Source organism: Drosophila erecta, unplaced genomic scaffold (assembly GCF_003286155.1).
Source record: "Drosophila erecta strain 14021-0224.00,06,07 unplaced genomic scaffold, DereRS2 tig00000055-arrow-pilon, whole genome shotgun sequence".
NCBI lineage: Eukaryota > Metazoa > Arthropoda > Insecta > Diptera > Drosophilidae > Drosophila > Drosophila erecta.
Genome location: NW_020825200.1, coordinates 19590541 through 19609899, shown reverse-complemented (window position 1 = coordinate 19609899; position 19359 = coordinate 19590541). Strand labels below are relative to the sequence as shown.

The 19359-nt window shown below is 47.2% G+C and overlaps 2 protein-coding genes across 2 annotated transcripts; one reads left to right on the top strand and one right to left on the bottom strand.

Moving 5' to 3' along the window:
- The first annotated feature begins 3443 nt into the window (after window positions 1-3443).
- On the top strand, window positions 3444-18325 carry LOC6541154 (protein sine oculis). Its single transcript, XM_001970599.3, has 7 exons — window positions 3444-4010; window positions 8032-8512; window positions 8624-8834; window positions 8939-9066; window positions 9675-9779; window positions 9968-10023; window positions 17177-18325. The coding sequence occupies exons 2-7, from the start codon at window positions 8159-8161 to the stop codon at window positions 17589-17591; spliced, it is 1269 nt and encodes a 422-aa protein (XP_001970635.1). The 5' UTR covers window positions 3444-4010; window positions 8032-8158; the 3' UTR covers window positions 17592-18325.
- Window positions 11590-12317, bottom strand: LOC6542734. Its single transcript, XM_001970600.3, has 2 exons — window positions 12199-12317; window positions 11590-12143 (listed from the first exon to the last, which is right to left on the bottom strand). Exons 1-2 carry the CDS (start codon window positions 12238-12240, stop codon window positions 11739-11741), a joined length of 447 nt encoding a protein of 148 aa, XP_001970636.1. The 5' UTR covers window positions 12241-12317; the 3' UTR covers window positions 11590-11738.
- Window positions 18326-19359: the final 1034 nt, after the last annotated feature.

Sequence of the window (19359 nt, the reverse complement as noted above, 5' to 3'; positions counted from 1 at the left end):
ACTTTTAAGTTTCCGGTGGAGGGCCGATGAGCAGTGGTGGCAAGGAGTAGTTGCCAGGAGTCTCTTTGTACGCGGAACCTTTTGGTTTGATGGGGTCAATGCATGCTAGTTCTTAGAAACACAAATTTGGAGAGGGTATCATTTAACTGATAGACGTTCGGGATTTTCGATTTGTCTTGCTTGTTTGTTTCCAGCGACCCACCTCTTAAAGATGCAAGTCCCACCTTAAACATAGAATATTCCTTACACTTTATGTGACGAAAATCAATTTAAAGTGCTGTAAAAATAGTTCTTTGTTTATTTAAAGTAAGTAATTACCGCTGTAGTACGTATATATACAACATTATAGGGTCAAAAACGTTAAAATTACAACAACAAAAAATCTAAATATAAGTGATTATTTATATAGTTATAACAACGGAGAACGCTATAGTCGAGTTCCCCGACTATCAGATACTCAACTAGTGAAAGTGCAAATAGAAATTTCAACATTTTTCAGGCATAAAATTGGGAAACATATTATAAAATGTAAAAAAATGAAAAGATGGTGGAAGAGTGTGACATTTTTGTCAACTTTGCATGCCTAATCTCAACTTTCTAGCTTTTATAGTTCCTGAGATCGAGGCGTTCATACGGACATACGAACTTTATATGGTCGGAAATATATATATCAATATACTTTATATGGTCGGAAACGCTTCCTTCTGCCTGTTACATACTTTTCAACGAATAAAGTACACCCTTTACTCGTCGAGTAACGGAAATAAAAATACATAAATACTATCAATATTGGAAAGAAAACCAAAGTATTAAAAAACTACAGATTCTTAGATGATCGCGAATAAAATCATCCCAATCACATTGTCTCTCCTAGTTTATTGGGCTTATATACTTTATGATATATACATAGTTATGCTATATTTTATTTATCAGGATGAATGGAACGCAATGGTATACACAACAAGCAACAGAAAATATGAAATATATTATAACTGTCTTTATGTGAATTCAAGATAGTGATAGAACATCATCGCCACAAATTTATGATTAGCCCAGCAAATGAGCATCTAATCCCGACGAACTGAAAGCTAATTACCCACACGTACCACAAAAGGGGTTCGGTTCACGCAGTGCCGAGATTTATGGCGCAAAATTAATAATAATTTCAACCGAATTAATAATGGCCGGTGGTATCTGCTTTATGGCCAGTTCCAGATGATTAACAATGTGCGCACGATCCGGCATGGAGGACCATAAAGTTCAACTGATCTGGCTGTTTGTTTACCATTTCTAATAAGCGGCTGCGGTGCCGCATAACCCAGCCCGGCTCCTCGGGCTCCTCGGGCGCCTGGAGTCTGGAGGTTGGAGTGAGGAGCCCCGGGTCCGGTGGAAAGTGGCCCGCACAGCAGGTGTCCGGCGAAGAGTTTAGGGGCGCGTGTGCCAGCCTCGTTATTGTCTTCATTCTTAACACCAATAATGGAGGTCGAGGCATTCGGGTACACGGGGCCCCCCATCAAACAGATGACTTTCTCCATCCCTTTCTCTGGAGAGGCGGGGGTCATCTGGAGCCGCAGAACGTGGTGTTGATCGCTGCATTGTTGGGCTCGTTGCCTCGTTTTTCTCATTCATGTTGGACAAGATTTTTATCGCAGTTTTTCATTAACATTTTGTGGGATCCCGTATCGCTGCCTCCATCCAACTTTGTTTTATGGTCATCTTTATGTGTTTTCCCTCTGGCATTCACAACTGTTGTCGTTGCCGTCTGTCATTCTAATTCGATTGAAATATGATCTGTTATTATGTAAATTTTACGATTTCCTAATTTTTTAACACTTATTTTGGTTATTGGTGACTGTCGAGGCCTGGCGCCAAAACCTTATCTATCTCTGTAAACGATACTGAAATCGCCAGCGGGGAGGATCTTCAGTTGGGATCTGTGTGGGCAGTTGCCGATCTTGATTAGGTGCACCAGTCCGGCGCCCCATTAGTCCGTCATCTTTGTAGGGTTTCGATCAAATTTCCCAGCTCCGTTTCCGAATTTGCATTTTGGGTGGTCCTTCATGCGATTTTCATGGCACACGCTGAGATCGAGCTACCGATAAATGGGACACATTTTCAATAAAGAAGTGTCGAAAATCTCGGGGATTTTCTAAACGGTGTGCTGGCAACTAGGGGCTTAGTACTCTGGAAAATGATTTTCCAACTTTTGTATTGATAAAGTTGCTAAGAGATTCTGAACCCCTCATGGCACATTGTTCAGTTGTCTTTATCTTTGGCTAGTATTTTGGAAATACATGACTGTCAGTAACATAGGATATGATGTAAATTATATTAAGTCAAAATATCATAAGCAAGGATTGCAACACGCCTGTTTTTTATCAGCAAATCATTAACATAATTAGTTGGCTTAAATTACCAAATGGGTTCATCTCATTCGGAATCATTAAATAATACAACACAACTGCAATAATTCGGAAATACCAATAGGCTGAGTTAAACCTAAAGGCATGAGGAATTTCTGCGAAATTCTCGAAGAGAAAGGGCCAGTAATTGCAATTATACGAGAGATGCGAGGAACAATTGCGGTGAGTAATGCAAACGGGATTGGGATTACAGGATGGCAGCTATTGCAACGGGCATCCTTTTAGCCAGGATGAAGAGTTCCTGGGGAGGAGTACCGATGCAGTCGCGTTCACCTCCGATTTCCGCCTTTCAATATGGCGCCCAATGCGCATGACTTTTCGCCGGCAGGCGAACCGCTGACCAATCAGCGAGCTGTTGTTGCTCCAGTGCGCCGGTGTGAGTGAGGGTATCTCTCTGTGTGTGTGCGAACAGGTAAGCTTAGGGGGCGTTCTTTCGGCCAACCTGTTTACGCGCGCTCTCGCTCGCTCACACATTGCCCCTTACACAGTGGCTCTCAAACTGTCGTCAAATCGCAAAGTGGGACAAATTCATGAAATAATGCTACTGTTGAGATGTACCAATATTAATTGTTATATATAAAAAAATTAATTAATTGATATACATATATGAAAATATTTGTCGAATTCTTAATAAATGAATAATTTCCTAATTTACTTAATAATTCCTAACTTATATGTTTGCCACTGTAAATTATTTTTTAAGTTTTGAAGTTAGGAACTTTTCCTAATAAAGTGCGAGTTTTCACTAATGCCTGTAATCCGATTGATTGCAATCTTATGATTTCTATGTGCCAAGTGACTTTATAAAGGTCACTAGAGGAAGATACCCTATTCGCTTGGTAGGTGGTAGGAATGACACTGTTTTTTTAGCAAAGTGGCGCACAAAGCGTCGATCCGGCCCACTGTGCGCATCACCCCCATGGTGCGCGCTCACTCACACACTCGCACGACCAGTCGGGCATCTCGCTCTGGCGCACGCACACCGCCAGCGGCACCAACCATTTTCTGCCTTTTGTCTCGGGTGTTTTCGGTTCGAGGAGGTTTGAGAACCGGAGAGTTCTCAGTTGTTTTCGAGATTCCGTCGCTGAATGAACGAATACGAATAGGTAGCGCGGCAAGTAAACGCACACGAAGCGAGAGAAAAGCGAGGAAAATTGAGCTATCAATCCGCGGGCGGCCATTTTTTTTTGGCACCGCTTCAGTGCTCTCGTCGCAGCTTCGCCCTCCAATTTGCAGGTGCAATTTGTCCCAGTCGCGCAGGACAGCGAAAGTATCTCGAAAAATAATTTGCAACACGTGTTCGCACAGTGCGTATGAGCAATATTCGGCGGCAAGCTTGTGTTAGTGCCCAGTGTGATCGCGAGTAAGAGTGTGTGCGTGAGTGAGCGGCACATGGCTTCGATTTAAAGCATTTGAGTTTGGCAAAAATGCACGGCCAGAATCAACGCCTTCTTGGCCACCTCTAACACTGCGGATATAGCACAGTTCGAATCAGAAAGCAAGCTGCCAAGCACAAGCCCAAACAATAAGGGCAAACAGAAACTAACAAACTCGGATACGTATCAACAATAAATAATCAAAATACAGGTGAGCAGCAAGATTCAATTTCCAGGCTGCCGACGGCAAATGTTAATGTGGATAATAAGCACATAGCGAAAAATATACATACATCATGTTTCAGATTAACAAAAACAAATGTTGTATTGGCGATTCCTTTTAAACGTAGGGTATTTTAAGATCATTAAACCTTTCTTATTAGGGCTCAAAGAGCAGCGTCAATATAGTTTGCTTTAAGATTAGTCTGATCAATAACGAGAAAGTATTTACAAATTAAAAAATATATTAGTAATATAAGTAGTTCATTTAAATAATAATAAAAAGGGGAACTGAGTATTATCAAATACTAAACATATGCATTTTCCAGAAATCGCTAATCACCTATAAATAAAATCATAAGGTATAAAGCAATTCTGAATTTCCAAGCTTAATGTTTTCCCAATTCCCAGAGTAAGGTTCAATATCTTGGCCGTTCACTTTAAGAAATTAATTTAAAGATGCTTTAATGCAGTCCATAAATTTCAAGACGTGTCTCTGTCCGCTTTCCAATGGATCAATCTATCATTGAAGTCAATAGATTCACAACTTTTGGCAATTTTAGTGCGAGAGCTGAAAGCCAAAGTGCACTTCGCTTTTTTCGGCGTGGCATTGGCGAATTCCAATGGTCATAAGCCATGGGAAAACCAACTCGCGGCACTTGAGAACCAATTTTGATGGAATCGAAGGAAATAGAATGGAAATTGAATTTTTTTTTTTTTGTATTAATTGGAAAAGGAAACTTGTTTACACACCAAAAGCTAAATTCGGTTGTTTTATTCACCTCTCGATTGGCCACTTTTCCCCTTTCCAAGTTGGCAATTCGACGGCCCAACCACCTCAGATGTATTTATTAATTAAGAGAAAAGTATGAGATAGATTGGATCCGAAGGAAAAGCCGTTTCCAGTTGTCATTCATTCATCTCAAAGACGCTCCACCAGTTTGGTACTCAGTGCTTGTTTATGAAACCATTTGGCTTTATCATTTCGATTTTCGCCAGAAATTTATGAAATTATGAACTACAGCGACTGTTGCGCCGAGAACTTTTGCACTTCGTGCGAGGATGAGTGGGTGTGGGCCGATTTTTGTCCGGCCAAATACAATATTTGCGATATTCGGGGGACTAGAAGCGTTTAAACGAATTGGCCAGCGCGTGTTTGTCGTCAGAAGCGGAATGATTAATTGAGTGCGGAGATGGGAGCAGATGTTGCGTACGGTTCTGGGTGCCTATTTCGGATCATCAAGATACCAGCCATGTGGACTCCATCTCGGAAGTGGCCAAATTGACAAATTTACGCATTCCATTCGCCAAAATTCAAGACTCGGGCAAACAGATGCAGATACGCAAGTTTGGCCCCAGCAGCTTTGATCATTTTACGCACCGGCGTGCAGAATCCGCCGTAATTTGGGTACGAGTTCCCCACCGGCGGGACTTTCGACCATTGCACTACAGTTTCATTCAAAGTTTGGGAAATGCGGCGCAGCAGGGCGAAAAGCAGCCAAAATGCAGATACATTCGCCTGCGGAGGCAGAGACACATGTGTGCAACCCATTAAATTGACAAATTTCATTCATTGCGCCGCGCTCTATTCGATTTCTTTGTGCGTAGCTCCCTCACGCGGCAATTAAACGGAAAATGTTAAAAATAGTATCTGGCGGATAGCGATTGTCTCGGCCGTGTGGCAGCACTGCTTACTAATCCCGCCCAGCGGCCAGATAGACGTTCGAATTACCCGGAACGGGGGCTGGCCCACAACAGGTTGCTTGGCACACTGCTTCCCACTCCCAGTCCCAGTCGCAGTCCCAATCCCAGTCCCATTCGATTACAATGTATAAACACAGACGCCGGAGCAGATGATTTCGCTGTTAGCCGCCAGAAACAGGCGCGCTGCTTTCGGATTCCATGCTCCAAGTTGAGCTGGGGGCTCCTCGAACTGGGGGACACTTCACCTGCAGAGCTCCCGGAGCGCACTGACTCGGAAAGCGTACGGAACTGCCCTTCGGAGTGAATGCAATCCATCAACAAGCCTATCGTAAGCTGACTTTGATTACAAACTAATTAGGCGAACGCTTGCAGCCACGGCAGCTCGAACAATTCAATTTGATTAACAACCCAAAAGAGAGTTAGGTGTCCGCTTTCGGATTTCCAGAGATTCCCCCGCTTGCACGGCGACACCCAAATTAAAATCTTATAAAAGTCGGGGGAAGCCCGGGGGAATGGAGGGCAAACACGACACAGAAACAGAAACAGAAACAGCAACCAATAGATAAAGCACCTCTGGAAATAAATTACAGAATTTGTAAAATAAATTAAGTGAATTTTATTCGAATGCCACAAAAGTCAGGCAGCTACAGGCGCGCGATAAGAGATCTCCCACAAGGCGAACTGAAGAGGCAGCCAAAAGATACAGCCCGATATCAGATAGAATATCTCTCGAGGCCGCTGCTGTCGTAGCTGCTGGTGTTCTTCGTTGTGGGGCAGGGACTTCGATTTGGGATCGTGCAACGGTATAGGGCCATAAACCTTGGTATGCCAGCACCCAAGCAGTGCTCCAATGTGGCTGAAGAGCTGAGAATCCGATCGGATGGGGCGTAAATCGCGTCTATTATGTCCGATGCATTGTGTCCATCGAGAATTAGCCACTTGTGCTGGATTGCTGGGTGCTGGCCTGCTGGCCAAAACAGATTGAAAATTTATCGCGTATTGCGTTTCACGTTCGAATTTTGCTTGTTTACTTGCGTCAAACATGAAGCAGGCCAACGAAAATACAAGCAGCAGAGAAAGAAGAATCCCGGCGAGCCGAAGAAATCGAATCGATGGAAATCTTCGGAGAGGCGGCTGCGGGGGATCTGGCCTAGGCCGATGACTCAAGAGCAGCCAACTTGGCGTTGGTATTTTCGTTACAGCGGCAGCCAGAACGAATCTCTATGTTCTTATTTCTTGTTTTGTATACGTACACTCCTATATAATCTGCCCGGCACACACGAGAACTGAAACCGAAAGCAGATCCAAGAATATCTCGACTCGATACCGATACACTAGCGTCTGTGTGCATATAGCCGATCGGGGGGTTTAGCTTTGGCTTTAGCCTTAGCTTCGGGGGCCAGATAGAGAGGTATCCGTGGCGATATCTAAATCCGGACAGATCGATTGCATTGTTTTGAAATATGAAAACATCGTCTGTAAAGTGCGGCGCGTTATTCTATCTGGGGGATGCGTTTGGGCCTCTCGCTCACTCCCTCGCGTTGGCAGCGGGCAGTCGTCGTCGCCGCCGCTTGGTAATTTTAGAAATATTCTTAGAACCGAATACAGAAATGTGAAATGGGAAATGTGAAATGTGAAATGTGAAATCGGAGGAATACCGAAACACCATGCGCCCCATATACTCGCACACGTACTATATTGTGTAAAGAGTTTATTTTCGTAAGAGATCTCTTGGTCGGGTGCGGACAGGTTAGGAGCTCCCCGATGGCTATGGCCAGCCATATTTCCGATAATCAAACATCGAACATGCCGCATTAATAATTGCCCCGGACTCGGTTAATCATGTTTGACAACATGGGGTCGGATCGAGGTTCTGTACTGTTTTGATTTCGATTTGGATTTCGATTTGGATTTGGATTTGGATTTGGATTTCTGATCCCCAACTGCCCATGAATATGGAAAGCCCATGCAGACGCGCTTGTTTTGCTTGGCATTTGCTCGAATGGTAATTTTCACAGCTTTATGTGTCTCAATTAGATAGCTGTTTAATTATTAATCGAGAGGGGTAATAAAAAGATGAAAACTAGAGGGCTAATTACTTCGCTGCGTGGCGTAAGTTTCCTCAAGAATTGGGTGTTGCAATTAGCGATTTGATCTTAAGCACTAAAGAGATTATCTATACATTTGTGTGTATAGTTGATTCCTATGCCTATATATATATTCATATATGTTGTATGATGTATGATTTCTGAAGTTCTGAAATGTATTCGCAATACGCAAACCTAAACCTATTGCTTTTATCATTGCAGCGCTCAAAGCACCAAAGAATCAAGCAACTACTAGTTTAGGTTACACAATTCGCCAGCTCCTGTAGCTTCTAGCGGTGTCCTTGCAATCAAGCCCACCATCCAGCCAGGCACCCGACTCCCGCAGAAAATGTTACAGCATCCCGCCACAGATTTCTACGACTTGGCGGCGGCCAATGCGGCTGCCGTTCTCACTGCCCGCCACACGCCTCCTTATAGTCCCACGGGTCTCAGCGGATCGGTGGTTCTGCACAACAACAACAACAATAACAGCAGCACCAGCAACAACAACAACAGCAGCAGCACCCTCGACATCATGGCGCACAACGGCGGCGGAGCAGGCGGTGGCCTCCACCTGAACAGCGGCAGCAACGGTGGCGGCGGCGGAGGCGGAGTGGTCAGTGGCGGAGGCGGAGGCTCCGGCGGCCGGGAGAACCTGCCCAGCTTCGGCTTCACCCAGGAGCAGGTGGCCTGTGTCTGCGAGGTAAGCCAGTAGCAATGGTCAGGCGGGCATGTCAGCTTCAGTGAATAATAGAGTTTTAGTGAAATATCTCCAACACACATTATACCAAATACTTACCCCGGACATCCACAGGTTCTGCAGCAGGCGGGCAACATCGAAAGACTGGGCCGCTTCCTCTGGTCGCTGCCACAATGTGATAAGCTGCAGCTGAACGAGTCCGTGCTGAAGGCCAAGGCGGTCGTCGCATTCCACCGGGGACAGTACAAGGAGCTGTACCGCCTGCTCGAGCATCACCACTTCTCGGCCCAGAATCACGCCAAGCTCCAGGCCCTGTGGTTGAAAGGTGAGCCTCCAACCCGCTCCGCTGCCCAACCCCAACCCCAACCCCAAATGTTTGGGGCCAGAAACGCAACCAAACTGACTTCCCTTCCTTCTCCACGACTGTAGCGCATTATGTGGAAGCCGAAAAACTGCGCGGAAGACCCTTGGGTGCTGTTGGCAAATATCGTGTTCGCCGTAAATTTCCACTGCCCCGCACCATCTGGGATGGCGAGGAGACGAGCTACTGTTTTAAGGTGAGTTCCCAGGTCCAAGTCGTCCTGGCCGCTTTCCATTTTAATTGTGGCAAGCGCGGAAATCGTACAACTGCCCGCTCGCCTGTCTGATTGCATGATTCCGCTGGGGTAACGCCTCTCGGGCTTATCGGAGGCACATCCTGGACGGGATTCGCTTTGTTTGCTCTCCGGCAGGCCTTCAGTTGCCTCAAGTAGATTGTGCAAATGTGGGCTGAGTCCTAGATACGCCCCGCGAATCATCCAATTTATAGATATACTCGTAAGGAACGAAGGAAGGATACATTTGAGTGGCGAAGGGAATACCCTGTTGCTTACCGCTCGCTGTGAAAAATATCCACTATTCCAAATTGTCCTCTTCTAGAGGCTTTGTATTCATTTAGAAAAAATCCCCAAAATACATGTTGCTTGGAATGATTTTGGAGCTAAGTTGGTCCGTTCTTATATATGCTTGTATTAGATACAGATATATATAATCAATCGAATGCTGTTAATGCTATGTAACTTTTAACAAATTAGTTACAGAGCAAATTGATATACTTGACATTACTGCATTCTTGCATTTGCATTTTGCAAGCGTGTGACTTAAAATTACGAAATTCCATCCGCAGGAGAAATCCCGCTCGGTACTGAGGGACTGGTACTCGCACAACCCGTATCCGTCGCCGCGGGAGAAACGCGATCTGGCCGAGGCCACAGGACTGACCACCACGCAGGTGAGTCGATGTCGATGGCGATGCCAAGAACAGAGATGCAAATATAAATGTCAAACGCATCTTTTGACAAATTTCAATTGAAATTCCTCGCATATGCTGTCTTCCACATGTTAATTGCAGCCCATTAATCATGGGGCCGAACTGCGAGTGTTTACAAATGTATCTAAGCTATTTCTGTGCTTTTACAGGTTTCCAATTGGTTCAAGAACCGACGACAAAGAGATAGAGCTGCCGAACATAAAGAGTGAGTTGCACTAAGCACTAAGCACTAATTACCATAGATCTAAGCTGATTGCCGTCTGATTCACTGGGCAACTGAGATATTTTTGGGTGTATTCCAATCATAGATATATCCAGATTGCTTATATCAGCGGCGTACGTATAATGGGGACTTATACGAGTATTTATGCTTTAGTTGCGATACATCTGACAAGTGTCAACGCGTGCAAAAAATAATATAATAATTTGCATTTAAAATTTCAATTACAAAAGCTGACGGCATTTACTTTCAAGGTCGCCGAGTGGGCGGCTTGGGGTTGGGGTGTCAATGGGGGGCTGGCTAATTAGTGCCAAGGACAACACGCAACTGGCACACGAAGTGGTAAAAGGCGGAGGGAAAGCAAGAGTCGCTGACAAAGTCATTAACATGTTGTTCCAGATTCCAAAATGATCCTATATATTTATTTTATTTGTATTTTTATTTTTATTTGATTTGTTGATGTTTGCTTTCGGTACGCGCATATCTGCGGCATATGTCTCGCAGGCCTCGTCACTAATTAAAATCCCCGGTCCTTTCACTTCCCTTCCGCCGCCCAATTTTCCTGAACATCTGCATTTCCGCTTAAGCAAATAGTTTCGAGCAGTTGAGCCACTCCTTTCGGATGCTTCCAGAGGCAGAGGGATGGCGTAGATCCTCGACCGATAGGAGTTGGTTTCTCAAATATTAAACATCCTTTGGCCGACGAGCATCCTTTTGTTTGTCCTGCGATCCGGCTGGAAGTCATGTGAAGAGCAAACAGCCAAGAGAGTGAAAAGGACGGTCCTCCCTTCTAGCCATTCCAGTTGGGTGGCGCCACCATTAGCCGGGTCAAATTGGCAGAAGTCCCAAACTTTCGCCAGGATAGTTCCATTATGCTAAATGGTATATCACTTACGCCGAGTTTCGCCGCACGAACGGCAGGCGAAAAGCGAGAAATTGTCGTAATAAAAATGGAAATGAAAAATAAAAAGCAGAGATAATGCAAAAATATTATAAAGTGGATGCCGTGGCAACCGCAAGGCACACCAACACACCCAAACTCCCCCATGCACCCAAACACGGCCGGTCGTCAAAAGTATCTCACAGATACAGATACACGTACACGTACACGTCCGCTCTCTGCGATAGTTTGCCGCACTATAGACTGCGTAGCTACCTCCTGCTCCTCCTGGAGGTAACCTGATATATGTTTATGGCTGTTGCCTCGATGAGCAACTCAGTGTGCTGCTACTTTAACTTTTTCATATTGTTTTCCTCCTCTCCTCTGCACTCTTCGTTTTCTGTTTTTTACTTTTGCATGAGGGTGTGTATCTATGTTCCATGCAGCTTTGTGGCAGCCAGCAAACCACAACGGCGCCAAATCCGAATCTAAAGCGGCACTTTGAACGGCCCAGCAACTGCCAAAGTGGTTATTGTTTGAATAGGCACTACCTTCGCAGGGCCAGAAGAGAATGGAGGACAGATTGCTCAAAGCCTAGGTAGATGGAACGATCCATCCTATATCCACAGGCATGCACTTTGTCGAATCAGTTTCAGAAATGCACACAAGGGTCAAGGGCCAACTTTTAATTGGATAAGTTCATTGAGAGAGAGAGCATTTGCTTCTGAAACAGCTCCTTCTAAATGCTGACCACAAAATTAGCTGCTCCAAGGACTAAGCCACTAAACCAAACAGGGATCGAAAAATGCTTGCTCCTGGCTCAGCTGAAGACGAAGTACAGAGCCACGCGCATATAGTCGACTGTCGAAGATATGGCGGTTAAGACGACGCGATACCTATCGATGTACATGGTCACGAACAGGAGGTACTTCCTGTTGGTCACCTCGAAGCGCCACAGCTTGGTGGTGGCGCCCAGGAGGTCCCAGTTCTCGGGCGTCTCCAGTCCGAAGTGCTCCTGCGCCGCGTACTGGAACAAGCCGTAGTAGGAGAGCAGGACGAGCAGTGGGTACAGCATCGGGAGCATTATGAAGAAGATCAGAAGGCAGCTGTAGAGGAACTTCAGCAGCGTCGGGAAGGGCAGTGGTTGCATCCAGGTGTCGAACAAGTGCTCGACCAGCGGCTGCATGTAGTACACCAGCTTCCCGGGCTTGGATGCGGTCCTCCACTGAAAGGATTGGGTTGGTTTCCGCTGCTCATTCAGTACAACGCTCCGAGCTTACCAGTTTGCGCTTGTGGAACGCCTTGTTCCAGGTCTTGTGCATATTTCGTACCGAGAATTTTGTAAATTTTGTAAATTTTGAATTGAGTTGAAAGTCACTGCTCACTGAGAGCTCGAAAATCCGGCCAATTACTATATCGGGTTTCCGTCGCATTGTTTAATGCGAAGTTGGGCGAAAAGTTTTGAGGAACTAGCCCAAACAATCTAGCCGTAATCGGATATTTTCCTATCAAACCACTTTTACAATAACATGCTGGACTTTAGGTTGCACCAATCTTGGATATCTGAAAGGTAGCAAAGCCAAATACTTGGAAATGTACTCTTTTACGAATGTTTAAATGTTTAAATGCGTGTCCATCAATAAGTATTCCGTTTCAACTTATAAATATTTAATAAAATCCAATATCAACCAAGCTAGTTCCATCAAAATACTCAGGAGTGAAGGATATCATCCTATTCCCAAAGAGCCCAGCAGAACAGCGATCCTTAGCCGATATTTGCTTTAATATCTAGCCAGGCACAAAGATGCTCTTTTGCTGCTTCAAGGAATCCCCATTATGAGAAAGGAACTCGGAGGCCATTTCAGTTGGATTTGATTGATCTGCCTGGCATTATGGGCCATTTCTCCGGGAATTCAGTACCTCGAGCGTTCTTCCCTCTCTTGCACACAGTCCCAGTTCCAGACGAGGTTCCCCTTCCCTGCTCCTCAACTATGTATGTGTGCACTCACCACCGAGGCGACCCAGTCCGAGTTCCACTTCCAGTTCCAGTCCCAAGTCCATCCCACTCCCCTGCCTCTGCCCCTGCCCCTGCCCACCGAATCCGCATCTCCCCCAGACATCGTCATCATTTTGCGTTCGTCGAATGCCACGGTTGGCTGGAGGGTAGCTGGCCAGGGTATCGGGTTACCACAAAATGTGCGTGTGTTCTTTATTCGTTCGCCCTGACAACCCCGCCGCCTGCCCCTCGCTCCAATCCCCGCCAGCACGTTATTCATTTTTATTCGTTTTATTGTACATTCTGTTTTTATTATTATGTATTTTGCGCTTTTGCCCGTCGGAGGGTCTCTGCTCTTCCCGTCTTCCCGTCTTCCCGTCTCCGCGCCGACGTCTTTGTGTTTGTGCTCAGTTCCCCAGCTCGGTTCCCGTTCCCAATCCCGCCGCCGTCCCATTCCCGCTCCCTCCCCATCCGATCCGTGCTCCGATGGCGTTGATAATGATGTTGTTGGTGATGATGGACCGGCTGGTGGTACGGAATCGCCCGGAGGCGCTTGCCATCCGCACTGACAACCGCTCAGCGCGCTTTTCCGGGAGTGGGTGTCAAGTGTACACTCTCTTGACAATAATTAGATCTCATCTGGGGCAAGCCAGAAGTATGAAGGCTCCCCAAAAGGAGGAGCTGGGCAGGCTGCATTATTACATTACTCCAAAAGCATGATTGGATATTTTCCTTATTGAAAGCTGGTGGAAATGAAATTAGCATTGCCAAGGTGTAATTCACAATGAAAGGAAAAATTTAGCTATTTCTGTGTCACATCTTTTTTAATCTCTGCTTTATTAAGCGGCTTAGTTAGAATAGTTGAAAATCCCACGAATGTTGCTGAGCTGAGCTGTTCCTTCGACTTGAGCTCAGCAATTGCTTTCTGGGGCTTCCCAGAGTACCAGAGGTACTCCCACGAAGTCCCTAAGCCACAAAGTGCTGAAAAGACTGGGGATTACATAAAAGTTGGGCTGCCCAGCGGGGGCCTGGGGACGCGATTACCTCTCCTCGGGAACCATACGATTTGCCTCGGGCTGGGCAATTAAAAGGCCACAAAATTATAAGAAACTGTCAAAACAATCTGCGGCCAGCATAAAACGCTCCACACGCCACACATTCTACGTACTTTCCACCTTCGAGTTTCGGGATCTTCGGCTGAGCGATAATAAAATATCTTATAACGATGACAGCGCCGAACTCGGACTTTGGGTTAATCTTTGGCATCTTACATAGTTGTAGACAATGCCCAACAATAACCAGCCAGACGACGGCTAGACGCGGAGGAGAACCCCAAGCCCCAGCTGAGGTGCGCTGGACTCAGTCCGCCTGGCTCGTTCCTGGCCCCCATCCTCCCGAGCGTTTTGAGTGTCAGAGGGTCGCCACGAACATTAACAACAGCCACACACATGCGTAAATTAAATGATAATTTATGATCAACACCTTTTCAGATTCCACTTATGGATCGCCGTTGCCCGTTTAGTTGGGTGTCCTGCTGAGCACACGTCCCGAGATTTGTGTACCGATCGCGCAATGCGATAACTCAACCTGTTCCTTAGCTCCGCCGGTCCTCCCGATCTCCCGACCTGCCCATATCTCCCTAAATCCCGATCTCTCCGATCCCAGCGATCTCAGCGATCTTCCAGGGCCTGCGCCTCTTGTTTGTTTTTTTAGGGATTTATTGGCTTATAATTTTTATTAGCAACGGAATTCCTGGGAATCCACAGTCCTTTCCACTCGTTCGTGTGAAAGTCTTGGGATTATGTCATTCGACCATTCTCAGTTCTATTATTTCCCAAATCAATTTACATGAGATCAATACCAAAGATGTCTTGCCAAAATGCTAAATGCCTCTATAGACCGATCAACTCACTCACGTGGCAAACTCGTTTCTGGTCCATCCCAGCGATTCCAGTTAAACATAATCCGATCATGCATTATTACCAAGCTAATGAATCTGCTTAAGGCAGAGCCCGGCTACAAAAAATCAATTGGGCAAACAAGTAAAAATTAATTCCCCCTCACTGGGCACAGACCCCAAAAAGAGAAAAGAAATGACACAAAGTGCGGGAAAGAAAAGCCCCAAGAACCTTCCCCTCATCCAAAGGGACCACACACGCAGACGGAGACGCAGTCGGAGACGGAGAACCAAAACCTGCTGTTCCATTTTGTTATAAACTTCATGCGACACTCACTGCTGGCCCGGGAACTGTCCTTGAGACGCCCTGCTCCCGTTCGGGGCCCAGGAAGAGCAAACTGGACCGAGCCGAGGCATTTTCGTGTTTATAATGCAATCACTGGAAATGTGGACAGGGACGGGGTGGGATGGGGCACGCCCACAAGAGTGGGCGCTGTCCGCCTGTATGTGTTAATAAGTGTTGCAGAGCCGGAGGCGGGGGGAGATGGGGGCAGAACTACGAAACTCTGGTAATTCGATATCATTGTTTATATGCTGCTGCTGCCTTTTGTTTGCTCCCCACTTTTCGCTCTGGGATGGGCCATTCCTCATGTTTGCTGTGCTTAGGCCATCGATTTTCGCCTCGAACGGAACGGCACGGCACGGAACGGAACGGAACGAGCGCTACTTTAATGTCCACAGCGCGAACTCGTTTTCGGAAAATTGGGGAAGTGGGGAGCAGTGTCCGTCAAATGTCACATGGTCCTCCTCCGCCGGGGCTCCGATCGCTGGACCAAGTTCAAGTTCATGCAAACGCGGCAAGAAGTAATGGCATGCCATCGCCGTTGGTGGCTGCCACTCGGTGGATGCAATCTACAATTACACGATTGTCGATATCGTACAGCTGCGCCGTATGTGGGCTCCTCCTCCTCCTCCTCCTCCTTGTACAGCACCTCCCCCGCTCGGAATGGAGGATCGCGGATCGCGCATCGCGCATCGGGAATGGGGAATCAGAAATCAGAAATCAGGAATCGGAATCCGCGGCAGCTGGGAAGTGGAGTCAGCAAATAGCTGGGAGGTGCATCAGCCGGGCAGCAGATCGGTCCTGCCCTCCGTCTCTGTCCCATCGCGCCAGATCGCAAATTTGTCGAGTGTGCGCTTAAATGTTTCCCCTTTCCATACCCTTTCAATACCCTCGATGGGGTTTGCTTCGCTGGCCAAATGCATTTGTCGATAATCCCCTTAATTTAATTTGCTGCTGCTTAAGTGACTCCTTTTCCTTGAATTGCATTTAAGCCCAAGTCTAAATTATGACACCATATGGAAAATGGGTTACCAAGTATCCCATCAAATATTTCAAGACATAGTAGTACATGCCATTCAGTTGTGCAGTGATTCAGAGACTGCCTTCCATGTCCAAAGGGTATCCAGACTTTGGTGGGCCCAGTGCTGGTGGTGCTCCCATGTTGTTTGTTGATGTTGCCCGTGGCTGTCATCAATTTCTTCGCAAACTGGTTCCGCGATGCGGCTGCTGATAACCGATTACTGATTGTGCTCGGCCATGCAATTGGCGACAAGATTAACACTTGCCGATGATTGCCGGCGGAGAGGGGGACTGGCATTTGCTCGAGTTTCGTTCTGGAGATGGCCGGGCATTAGCCATTACTGGGTGACTCCACTCCCGGGGGCAGGGCGAATGCCATTTACAGAATCAGCCACAAACAATAAAAGTCAGCCACTTAAGATGGAAAGGGGCTGTGCAGCACTCGCACCCACTTGAACCCCACCCCTGGAAAGTGGACTGAAATCAGATGCTTCATATCCGAATGCCCCGGGGAGTGCATGCTGTCCCCCTTCCTCCGGGCAGCCATCTCGTTCGGATTCCCTGAGGCGACACCTCAGCAGCGAACATGATACCATTTATAGAAACGCGAGCGGCAGACGATTTCCTTCCGGAATTCGTTTCAATTGCAGCGGCTGTGCCCCTGTCGTTTGTCATTTGTCATTTGTTTATAAATAAATTATGCACTGCAGTGCGTGGGTGTGTTGACAGCCCTAAATTAGTTGCAGCAATTGACACATTTTAGCGCAAGCGATGCTGACATCCAAAAACCATATGCCACGGGTCACGTTTCCAGCGGGCGAAGCAGAGGGTTAAAAGCCAGTTTCACTTGGATATAGAGTACAGATAAGGCCTGAAACGGATTGTAATAAATTACTACTATTTGTGATATGCAAGTTCATTGAAGGTTTGGGGTCTCACTAAACCAATCACTTGATTTTGAAAGCTTCCGCTAACCAGCCAACCTTTGCGTCTCCATTGCAGCGGCTCCACGGACAAGCAGCACCTCGACTCCTCCAGCGACTCCGAGATGGAGGGCAGCATGTTGCCCAGCCAGAGCGCGCAGCAGCAGCAGCAGCAGCACTCGCCCGGCAACAGCAGCGGCAACAACAGCGGCCTGCACCAGCAGCATCTGCAGCACGTCGCCGCCGAGCAGGGCCTGCAGCACAATCCGCACCAGCCACATCCCGCCAGCAACATCTCCAGTGTCGCCAGCAAAAGCAGCAGCGGGGGCGGCGGTGGCGGCGGCGGCGGTGGAGGGGGCGTGAGTGCGGCGACCGCTGCCCAGATGCAAATGCCGCCCCTGACCGCCGCCGTGGCCTACTCGCACCTGCACAGCGTGATGGGCGCCATGCCCATGACCGCCATGTACGACATGGGCGAGTACCAGCACTTATGATTCTAGTTGGAGGCGGCCGCTGCCGCCGGTGGCAGTGGCGGGGTCAGCGGCGCAGTCAGCGGCAACAGCAGCAGCAACATCGCCTTGCAGCAGCGACAACGCCACCAGCAGCAGCAGCAGTGTGAGAGCTTCTACTTCTGAGGATGGCAACCTAGCAATATGGCCGGACTCCTCCAGCATAGCAGCACAACCTAAACATATCGCCCGATGGCTGAAAGGCTGTCATGACTCGATATTCAGCTTCCAAAGGCTTTGCAAGGGAGTTCCAGTGACGACCCGATTGGGAACTACATTCGACATTCGTCGGGTAACCATATCAAACCACAGTGGCAATTGGCATCTTGGCTTAAAGTGGCCTAGAGGAACCGCGGTATCAGACATGACAGTATTTTGGCCAATTACCGATATGCAACCATAGCCCCACACTTTCCGGATAACTTGGCATTTCCGCAGCCAGATATAGAGAGATATAGAATTGGAGCTGCAGCACAATCTCCTGGACAGACTCCAGGAGCAAACACTTTGAACTATGACTACTGCATCGATCTGTGTAAATAGCTAGGCTTTAGTTTTAGTGCGGTTGGGAGGCCAACCGAAATGCAAATCAAATCGAAACGTGCAAAAATTATATATACGAGTATACCTACGTACATGCATAAATTATACACTTTTAATTGTACCCCTAGTATTTTATTTTTGTTAAAAATAAATTCTATTAAATTATTTTCAAATGCACTTGCCCTCGCCGACGTCATTATTTCGATATGCTTGTCACTTGAGGAGCTCAACTGATAAATTGTACAATATTAGTGTTTCAAAATCAGCCTGAAAAACCATACTAAATGACCAGATTGACCATTTTTAGCATTGAAGTGGACGCTGGCAATCCCCTCATTGAATTGCCAGTGTTTCTGGGACCATTCATGCAATGTATCTTTCCCGAAAGCACAGGGGCGTGCTTGAGCTAGATTTTCCCACGCCATCCTCGCGATCAGTACCTGCAGAATTGCCGACAAGGACAACGTCTGCGGGCCCATTAGCACTGGCTGACCACAACAATGCGAGGCTGGACTCGCCTCTCGCGGTCGTGGGTTGGGTGGACTGCAGGATAGCAGCGGTAATCCGCGACGACAGGTAAGCCTGCCGGTGCTAATGGCCATGTCTAATGGACGGCGTCGGCGCGTGCGTTCCTCCCCGTCCGGCGGCCCACACGCGTCCTTCCCCTTCCGAGGATTCGGTATTCTGGGCTTAGGCGCGCCGTGTCGCGCCCCGAGTAATGAGTGCTTCGGTGGCCAGGATCGAGGAACTCTTGGCAACGGGGCGGTGCCTGGCAACACCGGAGAATGCGCAAGGCTGCCCCAAGGGGTGGATGCTGTCTGACTGGCTGGCTGGCTGGCTGGCTTGCTCGCTGGTGGAGGACGGCTGCTCTTTGATTTGTTTATTGATACTGTAGTTACACTCCGCAGACGTCACCACCCCCATTATCGTGCGGATTCTGGGGTTGCCAGGCGGAGGAGGACGTCGCACACGTGTCTGGTCGAGATTGATGGCACGTCTCTGGTTACAAAATATTTTGACTTCTTTTATCCGGCGGCGGCTTTTTGCCGATAATTTAATTAACGACTCTAAAGTGTTGCTTCTTGTGCCCATCTGAGTTTAATGAGGGCATGGTAATTTCCACATTTAATTCGAGATTATTTGGCTTGACATGTGGAAATAATATGCGCTCTTTTTCTAAGAACATCCAAATTCAAAGGGCATTCATCCT